Source organism: Oncorhynchus kisutch, linkage group LG1, assembly GCF_002021735.2.
Source record: "Oncorhynchus kisutch isolate 150728-3 linkage group LG1, Okis_V2, whole genome shotgun sequence".
Taxonomy (NCBI): domain Eukaryota; kingdom Metazoa; phylum Chordata; class Actinopteri; order Salmoniformes; family Salmonidae; genus Oncorhynchus; species Oncorhynchus kisutch.
The window spans coordinates 9,021,333-9,033,890 of NC_034174.2; the positions used below are offsets into that span (position 1 = coordinate 9,021,333).

At 50.7% G+C, this 12,558-nt stretch overlaps 1 protein-coding gene across 1 annotated transcript in view; it reads right to left on the reverse strand.

Moving 5' to 3' along the window:
* Positions 1-12,095, reverse strand: part of myg1 (myg1 exonuclease) — a 34,066-nt gene extending 21,971 nt beyond the window's left edge. The window contains exons 1-2 of the mRNA XM_031822754.1: positions 11,782-12,095; positions 11,098-11,210 (exon numbers count right to left, since the gene is read on the reverse strand). Coding sequence (XP_031678614.1) covers positions 11,098-11,210; positions 11,782-12,087 — 419 coding nt within the window. The 5' untranslated portion in view covers positions 12,088-12,095. The remainder of the gene's footprint in view (positions 1-11,097; positions 11,211-11,781) is intronic.
* Positions 12,096-12,558: the final 463 nt, after the last annotated feature.

Here is a 12,558-nt window from a genome sequence, read left to right on the forward strand (position 1 = left end):
TTAAAATCCAATTTAAATCAATGTGGTTCATTTAAAAGAGACATAAAATGAGATCAACAGATTAGATTGATAATACTATAGAGTCTTGTCAATACAGACTGATCAGAACAGGAACAACAGAACACACAGATGAAATCAGAATGATCCCCACCAGGGACTCCGGACGCCCGCGGCTGGCTATCTAGAGCAAGACAGTGCTTTCAGCAAAGGCTAAGTGTAAATGAAAAATAACATTTCAGTCAAAATTCAAAACACCAAATTTTTTTATTTTTTTTATTTCACCTTTATTTAACCAGGTAGGCTAGTTGAGAACAAGTTCTCATTTGCAACTGCGACCTGGCCAAGATAAAGCATAGCAGTGTGAGCATACAACAAAGAGTTACACATGGAGTAAACAATTAACAAGTCAATAACACAGTAGAAAACAAAGGGGGGGGTCTATATACAATGTGTGCAAAAGGCATGAGGAGGTAGGCAAATAATTACAATTTTGCAGATTAACACTGGAGTGATAAAAGATCAGATGGTCATGTACAGGTAGAGATATTGGTGTGCAGAAGAGCAGAAAAGTAAATAAATAAAAACAGTATGGGGATGAGGTAGGTGAAAAGGGTGGGCTATTTACCAATAGACTATGTACAGCTGCAGCGATCGGTTAGCTGCTCAGATAGCTGATGTTTGAAGTTGGTGAGGGAGATAAAAGTCTCCAACTTCAGCGATTTTTGCAATTCGTTCCAGTCACAGGCAGCAGAGTACTGGAACGAAAGGCGGCCAAATGAGGTGTTGGCTTTAGGGATGATCAGTGAGATACACCTGCTGGAGCGCGTGCTACGGATGGGTGTTGCCATCGTGACCAGTGAGCTGAGATAAGGCGGAGCTTTACCTAGCATAGACTTGTAGATGACCTGGAGCCAGTGGGTCTGGCGACGAATATGTAGCGAGGGCCAGCCGACTAGAGCATACAAGTCGCAGTGGTGGGTGGTATAAGGTGCTTTAGTGACAAAACGGATGGCACTGTGATAGACTGCATCCAGTTTGCTGAGTAGAGTGTTGGAAGCCATTTTGTAGATGACATCGCCGAAGTCGAGGATCGGTAGGATAGTCAGTTTTACTAGGGTAAGCTTGGCGGCTTGAGTGAAGGAGGCTTTGTTGCGGAATAGAAAGCCGACTCTTGATTTGATTTTCGATTGGAGATGTTTGATATGAGTCTGGAAGGAGAGTTTGCAGTCTAGCCAGACACCTAGGTACTTATAGACGTCCACATATTCTAGGTCGGAACCATCCAGGGTGGTGATGCTAGTCGGGCATGCAGGTGCAGGCAGCGACCGGTTGAAAAGCATGCATTTGGTTTTACTAGCGTTTAAGAGCAGTTGGAGGCCACGGAAGGAGTGTTGTATGGCATTGAAGCTTGTTTGGAGGTTAGATAGCACAGTGTCCAAAGACGGGCCGAAAGTATATAGAATGGTGTCGTCTGCGTAGAGGTGGATCAGGGAATCGCCCGCAGCAAGAGCAACATCATTGATATACACAGAGAAAAGAGTCGGCCCGAGAATTGAACCCTGTGGCACCCCCATAGAGACTGCCAGAGGACCGGACAGCATGCCCTCCGATTTGACACACTGAACTCTGTCTGCAAAGTAATTGGTGAACCAGGCAAGGCAGTCATCCGAAAAACCGAGGCTACTGAGTCTGCCGATAAGAATATGGTGATTGACAGAGTCGAAAGCCTTGGCAAGGTCGATGAAGACGGCTGCACAGTACTGTCTTTTATCGATGGCGGTTATGATGTCGTTTAGTACCTTGAGTGTGGCTGAGGTGCACCCATGACCGGCTCGGAAACCAGATTGCACAGCGGAGAAGGTACGGTGGGATTCGAGATGGTCAGTGACCTGTTTGTTGACTTGGCTTTCGAAGACCTTAGATAGGCAGGGCAGGATGGATATAGGTCTGTAGCAGTTTGGGTCCAGGGTGTCTCCCCCTTTGAAGAGGGGGATGACTGCGGCAGCTTTCCAATCCTTGGGGATCTCAGACGATATGAAAGAGAGGTTGAACAGGCTGGTAATAGGGGTTGCGACAATGCCGGTGGATAGTTTCAGAAATAGAGGGTCCAGATTGTCAAGCCCAGCTGATTTGTACGGGTCCAGGTTTTGCAGCTCTTTCAGAACATCTGCTATCTGGATTTGGGTAAAGGAGAACCTGGAGAGGCTTGGGCGAGGAGCTGCGGGGGGGGCGGAGCTGTTGGCCGAGGTTGAAGTAGCCAGGCGGAAGGCATGGCCAGCCGTTGAGAAATGCTTATTGAAGTTTTCGATAATCATGGATTTATCAGTGGTGACCGTGTTACCTAGCCTCAGTGCAGTGGGCAGCTGGGAGGAGGTGCTCTTGTTCTCCATGGACTTCACAGTGTCCCAGAACTTTTTGGAGTTGGAGCTACAGGATGCAAACTTCTGCCTGAAGAAGCTGGCCTTAGCTTTCCTGACTGACTGCGTGTATTGGTTCCGGACTTCCCTGAACAGTTGCATATCACGGGGACTATTCGATGCTATTGCAGTCCGCCACAGGATGTTTTTGTGCTGGTCGAGGGCAGTCAGGTCTGGGGTGAACCAAGGGCTGTATCTGTTCTTAGTTCTGCATTTTTTGAACGGAGCATGCTTATCTAAAATGGTGAGGAAGTTACTTTTAAAGAATGACCAGGCATCCTCAACTGACGGGATGAGGTCAATGTCCTTCCAGGATACCCGGGCCAGGTCGATTAGAAAGGCCTGCTCACAGAAGTGTTTTAGGGAGCGTTTGACAGTGATGAGGGGTGGTCGTTTGACTGCGGCTCCGTAGCGGATACAGGCAATGAGGCAGTGATCGCTGAGATCCTGGTTGAAGACAGCGGAGGTGTATTTGGAGGGCCAGTTGGTCAGGATGACGTCTATGAGGGTGCCCTTGTTTACAGAGTTAGGGTTGTACCTGGTGGGTTCCTTGATGATTTGTGTGAGATTGAGGGCATCTAGCTTAGATTGTAGGACTGGCGGGGTGTTAAGCATATCCCAGTTTAGGTCACCTAACAGAACAAACTCTGAAGCTAGATGGGGGGCGATCAATTCACAAATGGTGTCCAGGGCACAGCTGGGAGCTGAGGGGGGTCGGTAGCAGGCGGCAACCGTGAGAGACTTGTTTCTGGAGAGAGTAATTTTCAAAATTAGTAGTTCGAACTGTTTGGGTATGGATCTGCAGTAAACTGCAACTCCTCCCCCTTTGGCAGTTCTATCTTGACGGAAGATGTTATAGTTGGGTATGGAAATCTCTGAATTTTTTGGTGGCCTTCCTGAGCCAGGATTCAGACACAGCAAGGACATCAGGGTTAGCAGAGTGTGCTAAAGCAGTGAGTAAGACAAACTTAGGGAGGAGGCTTCTGATGTTGACATGCATGAAACCAAGGCTTTTTCGAACACAGAAGTCAACAAATGAGGGTGCCTGGGGACATGCAGGGCCTGGGTTTACCTCCACATCACCCGCGGAACAGAGAAGGAGTAGTATGAGGGTGCGGCTAAAGGCTATCAAAACTGGTCGCCTAGAGCGTTGGGGACAGAGAATAAGAGGAGCAGGTTTCTGGGCATGGTAGAATATATTCAGGGCATAATGCGCAGACAGGGGTATGGTGGGGTGCGGGTACAGCGGAGGTAAGCCCAGGCACTGGGTGATGATGAGAGAGGTTGTATCTCTGGACATGCTGGTAGTAATGGGTGAGGTCACCGCATGTGTGGGAGGTGGGACAAAGGAGTTATCAGGGGTATGAAGAGTGGAACTAGGGGCTCCATTGTGAACTAAAACAATGATAACTAACCTGAACAACAGTATACAAGGCATATTGACATTTGAGAGAGACATACAGCGAGGCATACACTAATCACAGGTGTTGAATTGGGAAAGCTAGCTAAAACAGTAGGTGAGACAACAGCTAATCAGCTAGCACAACAGCAGGTAAAATGGCGTAGACTAGGCAACGGGGCCAACAGATAAAACAAACAAGCAGAATGGAGTACCGTGATTTATGGACAGTCCAGCGTGCATCAGCTATGTAGCCAAGAGATCAGTGTCCAGGGGGCAGCGGTGGATGGGGAAGGGAAGCTGGACTGGCGAGTGTTATCCAGGTTAAAAAAAACGAACAATGACTAAATAGCTTGTAGCTAGTTAGCTGGTTAGCTTCTGGAGGTTCTTGAGTGTGTTCTAAAAATAAATAAAAAATAATAGCGATTCCGTATCACATTGGGTGAGGCAGGTTTCCGGAAGGTATAAACAAATTAAAAGTCAAAAGAGATAGAAAGTAAATATGGGTCCGGCGGGCGTTTGGGACGCGGCGATTCAGGCGGTTAGCAGGCCTGTGCTAACAAGCTAACAGTTTGTAGGCCCGGGCTAGACAAGGTAGCAGTTAGCGGACCGGAGCTGGACAAGCTAGCAGTTAGCAGGCCGAATTAGCAAGCAGGGAGATAGCGAGGGCTAGAGAGTTAGCCTTTGGGGGACGTCGCGATGGGGTGAGTCTGTTTATTCCTCTTCATGCGGTGACATCGATAGACCGGTCGTGGGCCCGGGTATTGTAGCTCAGGAGTATGCTACGGTGGTAGCGCAGGCCGGGCTAGCTTCAAGCTAAGTGGGTGGAAACGCTAGCCAGGGGTAATCATCCGGGGTTGCGGTTTAGCTAGATAGCTAGTTGTGAAGATCCAGCTTATTTGGAAGCTTAGGTTTAGCAAAATGTTTTTAAAGGGATAGCTATGTAAAAAACGAAAAATATGTAAAAAACGAAAAATAAACAAAATATAAACTAAATATACAGGGACACGACACGACAGGACGACTTACTGCTACGCCATCTTGGAGTACTCCTTGGCTTTCAGTGATATGTCTCTACACAAGTGTTGCCTTTCATTTTTAGTAGGCCAGTTGATAATGTCATTCAGTTGATAATGTCATTCAGTTGATAATGTCAATCAACTCTACCCAGGAAGGTGTCTACTGAGCGCGTGAGGAGATGAGTGCCTCACAACAGGGGGGCCTGCAGTGGTCATTTAATTCTGGCTTAATTGAGACAACGGTAACGTGACAAATGGCACCCTATTCCCTACAGTGCACTATGGGCCCTTAGCACTATGGGCTCTGGTCTAAAGTAGTGCACTATATAGGGAATAGGGCTCTGGTCTAAAGTAGTGTACTATATAGGGAATAGGGCTCTGGTCTAAAGTAGTGCACTATAGGCCCTGGTCTAAAGTAGTGCACTATATAGGGAATAGGGCTCTGGTCTAAAGTAGTATACTATAGGGTTCTGGTCTAAAGTAGTGTACTATATAGGGAATAGGGCTCTGGTCTAAAGTAGTATACTATAGGGCTCTGGTCTAAAGTAGTCCACTATATAGGGAATAGGGCTCTGATCTAAAGTAGTGCACTATAGGCCCTGGTCTAAAGTAGTGCACCATATAGGGAATAGGGCTCTGGTCTATAGTAGTGTACTATATAGGGAATAGGGCTCTGGTCTAAAGTAGTGTACTATATAGGGAATAGGGCTCTGGTCTATAGTAGTGTACTATATTGGGAATAGGGCTCTGGTCTAAAGTAGTGTACTATATTGGGAATAGGGCTCTGGTATAAAGTAGTGTACTATATAGGGAATAGGGCTCTGGTCTAAAGTAGTGTACTATATAGGGAATAGGGCTCTGGTCTAAAGTAGTGTACTATATAGGGAATAGGGCTCTGGTCTAAAGTAGTGCACTATATAGGGAATAGGGCTCTGGTCTAAAGTAGTGCACTATATAGGGAATAGGGCTCTGGTCTAAAGTAGTGTACTATATAGGGAATAGGGCTCTGGTCTAAAGTAGTGTACTATATAGGGAATAGGGCTCTGGTCTAAAGTAGTGTACTATATAGGGAATAGGGCTCTGGTCTATAGTAGTGTACTATATAGGGAATAGGGCTCTGGTCTAAAGTAGTGTACTATATAGGGAATAGGGCTCTGGTCTAAAGTAGTGTACTATATAGGGAATAGGGCTCTGGTCTATAGTAGTGTACCATATAGGGAATAGGGCTCTGGTCTAAAGTAGTGTACTATATAGGGAATAGGGCTCTGGTCTATAGTAGTGTACTATATAGGGAATAGGGCTCTGGTCTAAAGTAGTGTACTATATAGGGAATAGGGCTCTGGTCTAAAGTAGTGCACTATATAGGGAATAGGGCTCTGGTCTAAAGTAGTGCACTATATAGGGAATAGGGCTCTGGTCTAAAGTAGTGCACTATATAGGGAATAGGGCTCTGGTCTAAAGTAGTGCACTATATAGGGAATAGGGCTCTGGTCTAAAGTAGTGCACTATATAGGGAATAGGGCTCTGGTCTTTTTATTACAATTTTTTTTTAATTTTACCTTTATTTAACTAGGCAAGTCAGTTAAGAACAAATTCTTATTTTCAATGACGGCCTGGGAACAGTGGGGTTAACTGCCTGTTCAGGGGCAGAACGGCAGATTTGTATCTTGTCAGCTCGGGGGTTTGAACTTGCAACCTTCCGGTTACTAGTCCAACGCTCTAACCACTAGGTTACCCTGCCGCCCCACGGAATTGGGCTCTGGTATAAAGTAGTGCACTATATAGGGAATAGGGTGCCATTAGGGACGCTTGCCACTTCTAGCCCCGCTGAGCGCCAAGCGTCAGATACTGGAGTGGCATGCTGTGTGGCACACGGTCGATAACTAGCAACGGAATCCCTGCATCAATTATACAGAGATGGCAGTTAAATATGGACAAAAAGAGAAGGACACAGTGGAGCAATCAATCACCCGCCTGTCTGTCAGTCTGACACAAATGTATCTGTCCAAAAGTTACATAATCATGTGACCTACTGAACGTAAGAGTTGTATGAAGCCTGGTGTTCTGTGTTTGCCATGTTGTTACCCGTTGCTATGTTGTTGCCATGTTGTTACCCGTTGCCATGTTGTTACCCGTTGCCATGTTGTTACCCGTTGCCATGTTGTTACCCGTTGCCATGTTGTTGCCATGTTGTTACCCGTTGCTATGTTGTTGCCATGTTGTTACCCGTTGCTATGTTGTTGCCATGTTGTTACCCGTTGCTATGTTGTTGCCATGTTGTTACCCGTTGCTATGTTGTTGCCATGTTGTTACCCGTTGCTATGTTGTTGCCATGTTGTTACCCGTTGCTATGTTGTTGCCATGTTGTTACCCGTTGCTATGTTGTTGCCATGTTGTTACCCGTTGCTATGTTGTTGCCATGTTGTTACCCGTTGCCATGTTGTTGCCATGTTGTTACCCGTTGCTATGTTGTTGCCATGTTGTTACCTGTTGCTATGTTGTTACCATGTTGTTACAGGTTCCCATGCTGTTGCCATGTTGTTACAGGTTCCCATGCTGTTGCCATGTTGTTACAGGTTCCCATGCTGTTGCCATGTTGTTACCCGTTGCTATGTTGTTACCATGTTGTTACAGGTTCCCATGCTGTTGCCATGTTGTTACAGGTTCCCATGCTGTTGCCATGTTGTTACAGGTTCCCATGCTGTTGCCATGTTGTTACCCGTTGCTATGTTGTTACCATGTTGTTACAGGTTCCCATGCTGTTGCCATGTTGTTACAGGTTCCCATGCTGTTGCCATGTTGTTCCCATAAACCCATCCCCACCCCTTTTCCTTATGTCCTCTGCCTAAAACGGGCTTACTTTGATTTTTTTGGTGCCAGAGGGCCTGGGTGTTGCTATGCGGGATGGGGCAGAATCGATACAGTAGAGTATCGCCATATTATTGACGATATTATATTGATTATATGACTTAAAAAGCTAGTTGTTTTTGCTAGATAGTCAACGTTAGCTAGCGCCACCTGAGATAGCAGCTAGAGATAATATCAGGAGGGAAGGAGGGAAGGGAGGGAGGGGGGGAGGGAGGGGGAGGAGGGAAGGGAGGAGGGGAGGGCGGGAAGGGGGAGAATGATGGAGAAGCTTAGTTCTCTCTCCTACCTGCTGGGGGGGGGGAAACCTCTGGCATTTCCACACCAATCAGTAGACAGACAGGTAATTGACTGATAAATCATTAATGTGATGACAAGATTTAGCCACATAAAAAATACATGATTTCTCTCTTATATGCGATGTCAGTGTGCCTTCTATAAATTCACATCTCAGCAATCATGTTGCTCTAAGACTACAGCTTGTGGTTGGTATCAGTCGGTATGTAATACTGGAGCGTACCGTTACTCCTCAAGGGCCAAGGACACGATGTTCTTTTCAGAGGTAGACTGGCACTGGCAGACAAAACATCCAAATACTCCATCTACACGTGAATCCATTGTCAAATTGCGATACGGTTCTAGAAACAAATAGCTCTTTACTTTCATATCATATCAAAATCATTTCAAACGTAAAATACAAACTTACAGTTTTAACCGGTTTTATCTCAGTTGTAGTCGACAGTATTTTAACACTGACAACACTTTTCTGACGGCGGTTTTCCGTTACACACAGGTGTGGTCTTCTTCCATAAACATAAACAAGCACAGGGGGCAGGTAGCCGGGGCTGGGGCAGGTAGACGGGGAAGGTAGCCGGGCCTGGGGCAGGTAGCCGGGGCAGGTAGCCGGGGCTGGGGCAGGTACCCGGGGAAGGTAGCCGGGCCTGGGGCAGGTAGCCAGGGCAGGTAGCCGGGGCTGGGGAAGGTAGCCGGGGCTGGGGCAGGTAGCCGGGGATGGGGAAGGTAGCCGGGGCTGGGGAAGGTAGCCGGGGCTGGGGAAGGTAGCCGGGGCTGGGGAAGGTAGCCGGGGCTGGGGAAGGTAGCCGGGGCTGGTAGACGGGTCTGGGGAAGGTAGACGGGGCTGGGACAGGTAGATGGGGCTGGGGAAGGTAGACGGGGCTGGGGAAGGTAGACGGGGCTGGGGCAGGTTGCCGGGGCAGGTAGCCGGGGCTGGTAGACGGGGCTGGGGAAGGTAAACGGGGCTGGTAGCCAGGGCAGGTAGCCGGGGCTGGGGAAGGTAGCCGGGGCTGGGGCAGGTAGCCGGGCCAGGTAGCCGGGGCAGGTAGCCGGGGCAGGTAGCCGGGGCAGGGGAAGGTAGCCGGGGCTGGGGAAGGTAGCCGGGGCTGGGGAAGGTAGCCGGGGCTGGGGAAGGTAGCCGGAGCTGGGGAAGGTAGCCGGGGCTGGTAGACGGGGCTGGGGAAGGTAGACGGGGCTGGGGCAGGTAGACGGGGCTGGGGAAGGTAGCCGGGGCTGGGGCAGGTAGACGGGGCTGGGGCAGGTAGACGGGGCTGGGGAAGGTAGCCGGGGCTGGGGAAGGTAGCCGGGGCTGGGGAAGGTAGCCGGGGCTGGGGAAGGTAGCCGGGGCTGGGGAAGGTAGCCGGAGCTGGGGAAGGTAGCCGGGCCTGGGGAAGGTAGCCGGGCCTGGGGAAGGTAGCCGGGGCTGGGGCAGGTAGACGGGGCTGGGGCAGGTAGCCGGGGCTGGGGCAGGTAGCCGGGACTGGTAGCCGGGGCAGGTAGACGGGGCTGGGGCAGGTAGACGGGGCTGGGGAAGGTAGACGGGGCTGGGGCAGGTAGACGGGGCTGGGGGAGGTAGACGGGGCTGGTAGACGGGGCTGGGGAAGGTAGCCGGGGCTGGGGCAGGTAGCCGGGGCTGGGGAAGGTAGCCGGGGCTGGGGAAGGTAGCCGGGGCTGGTAGACGGGGCTGGGGAAGGTAGACGGGGCTGGGACAGGTAGATGGGTCTGGGGAAGGTAGACGGGGCTGGGGAAGGTTGCCGGGGCTGGGGCAGGTAGCCGGGGCTGGTAGACGGGGCTGGGGAAGGTAGACGGGGCTGGTAGCCAGGGCAGGTAGCCGGGGCTGGGGAAGGTAGCCGGGGCTGGGGCAGGTAGCCGGGCCAGGTAGCCGGGGCTGGGGCAGGTAGCCGGGGCTGGGGAAGGTAGCCGGGGCTGGGGAAGGTAGCCGGGGCTGGGGAAGGTAGCCGGGGCTGGGGAAGGTAGCCGGAGCTGGGGAAGGTAGCCGGGGCTGGTAGACGGGGCTGGGGAAGGTAGCCGGGGCTGGGGCAGGTAGACGGGGCTGGGGAAGGTAGACGGGGCTGGTAGACGGGGCTGGGGCAGGTAGACGGGGCTGGGGAAGGTAGACGGGGCTGGGGAAGGTAGCCGGGGCTGGGGAAGGTAGCCGGGCCTGGGGCAGGTAGACGGGGCTGGGGCAGGTAGCCGGGACTGGTAGCCGGGGCAGGTAGACGGGGCTGGGGAAGGTAGACGGGGCTGGGTAAGGTAGCCGGGGCTGGTAGACGGGGCTGGGGAAGGTAGCCGGGGCTGGGGCAGGTAGCCGGGGCTGGGGCAGGTAGACGGGGCTGGGGAAGGTAGACGGGGCTGGTAGCCAGGGCAGGTAGCCGGGGCTGGGGAAGGTAGCCGGGGCTGGGGAAGGTAGCCGGGCCAGGTAGCCGGGGCAGGTAGCCGGGGCTGGGGAAGGTAGCCGGGGCTGGGGAAGGTAGCCGGGGCTGGGGAAGGTAGCCGGGGCTGGGGAAGGTAGCCGGGGCTGGGGAAGGTAGCCGGGGCTGGGGAAGGTAGCCGGAGCTGGGGAAGGTAGCCGGAGCTGGGGAAGGTAGCCGGGGCTGGTAGACGGGGCTGGGGAAGGTAGACGGGGCTGGGGCAGGTAGACGGGGCTGGGGAAGGTAGCCGGGGCTGGGGCAGGTAGACGGGGCTGGGGAAGGTAGCCGGGGAAGGTAGCCGGGGCTGGGGCAGGTAGCCGGGGATGGGGCAAGTAGCCGGCGCTGGGGCAGGTAGCCGAGGCTGGGGCAGGTAGCCGGGGCTGGGGAAGGTAGCCTAGTGGTTAGAGTGTTGGGCCAGTAACCGAAAGGTTGCTGGATCGAATTCCCGAGCTGACATGGTAAAAGTCTGTCGTTCTGCCCCTGAACAAGGCAGTTAACCCACTGTTCCTAGACCAGTTAACCCACTGTTCCCCGGTAGGCCGTCATTGTAAATAAAAATGTGTTCTTAACAGACTTGTCTAGTTAAATAAAATATTAATTTAAATAAACTCCCCCGTAAAGAAGCCTTCGTCCAATGATTTGTGTGTAACGCAATGGAACAGAGTCCTGACTAAGGGCTAGTTCCACTGTACCTCTGATGATGGTCATAGAGATGCTTCTTGGGGTCAAACTCTCCTCCCACATCCACCACGATGTCACACTTGGCGAGCTCTGTAGGGTCCCGAGTTCTGACGATCTCAGCATCCTGAAAAAAATATGAAATTCAGCAGAAATGTCTAAAATATCATTCATGTCCAATACATTAGTATGCAACAGGCAGCAGCGTAGCCTAGTGGTTAGAGCGTTGGACTAGTAACCGGAAGGTTCAAACCCCCGAGCTGACAAGGTACAAATCTGTCGTTCTGCCCCTGAACAGGTAGTTAACCCACTGTTCCTAGGCTGTCATTGAAAATAAGAATGTGTTCTTAACGGACTTGCCTGGTTAAATAAAGATCAAAAAATTAAATTAGGTGCTGTGCAATGGAGTTGGAAAAAAAATCCGCCGAACCGGCGAGCTAAAAGGAATGCACCCACGAATATTCAGCGTCTTATCGTGGCGAGGGCGAACCATGTGGTTTAATGAAATTCAATCTGTTTGAACGTTATGCAATGCTGAGCTTATGCCATAAGTGCAGTAGCTAGCTGGCTTTACAATATACTAACGTTAACTAGCTAGCGAACTCTTGTCTTTGCCGGGGTGGAAGAAACGTTGAATCGTGCATTAATATTAACCATATAGTTTCCTGCAAAATATGAACAAATCAATGTTTATGCACCTTGTACTCCGGGAGCTGGTGAAGGAAGAAACAGGCTAGCACTTCATCACAATGAAATGTCCCGTTATGGGTTCCGATTCTTTTACCAGACATGTTTTCTGTGCAGAGTCGCTTGGGTTGGTGTGACATGTATCTTCTTTCTGCAACTGGTATACTGTCCCTAACCGGTATATTTCTATAAACACTAGTAAACACTGAAGTTCGGAAAGTGAATTTCAACAGGTTCGGTGCTAACATGAAGTTAGCTGCTACACACGCTGCTGAAGATAATGAGGCGGACTGTAATTTCAGACGGACTGGCGACATGCCGGATATGGCGTATAGCTTCTTCTTCTTTGGATTTTAACGGCGGTTGGCATCCAATATGTTGCACTATCGGCCCCAACTGGACTATAATATAAATCCATTGTACTTTGTGATGCAAAAGGGGAAAACAAAAGAGTCAAATATCGTATACCCAAATACTTCTCTGCAGCTGCCACCACAACATCTATTTGCTGTGATTTACATTCCATTTCTGTGGTACAGTTGATAACCATTGCTATGAACACCAAGAAGCCAACCTTACTGAAACATATATCACTCATTGGCCGATCCCTCTGTGCTGGCACAGATGTACTACCCACAGCGATCCTCTCAGGATCCTTGACCCTTGACCCATCCTCCTCTGCTATCTTCCCTGCCTCAGCATACGACACCTTCTGCACTACTCTGACTCTAGACACCAGAAAAGGCCTCTCTCTCACCGGACACTTCCGATCCCCAGCAACATGGGCA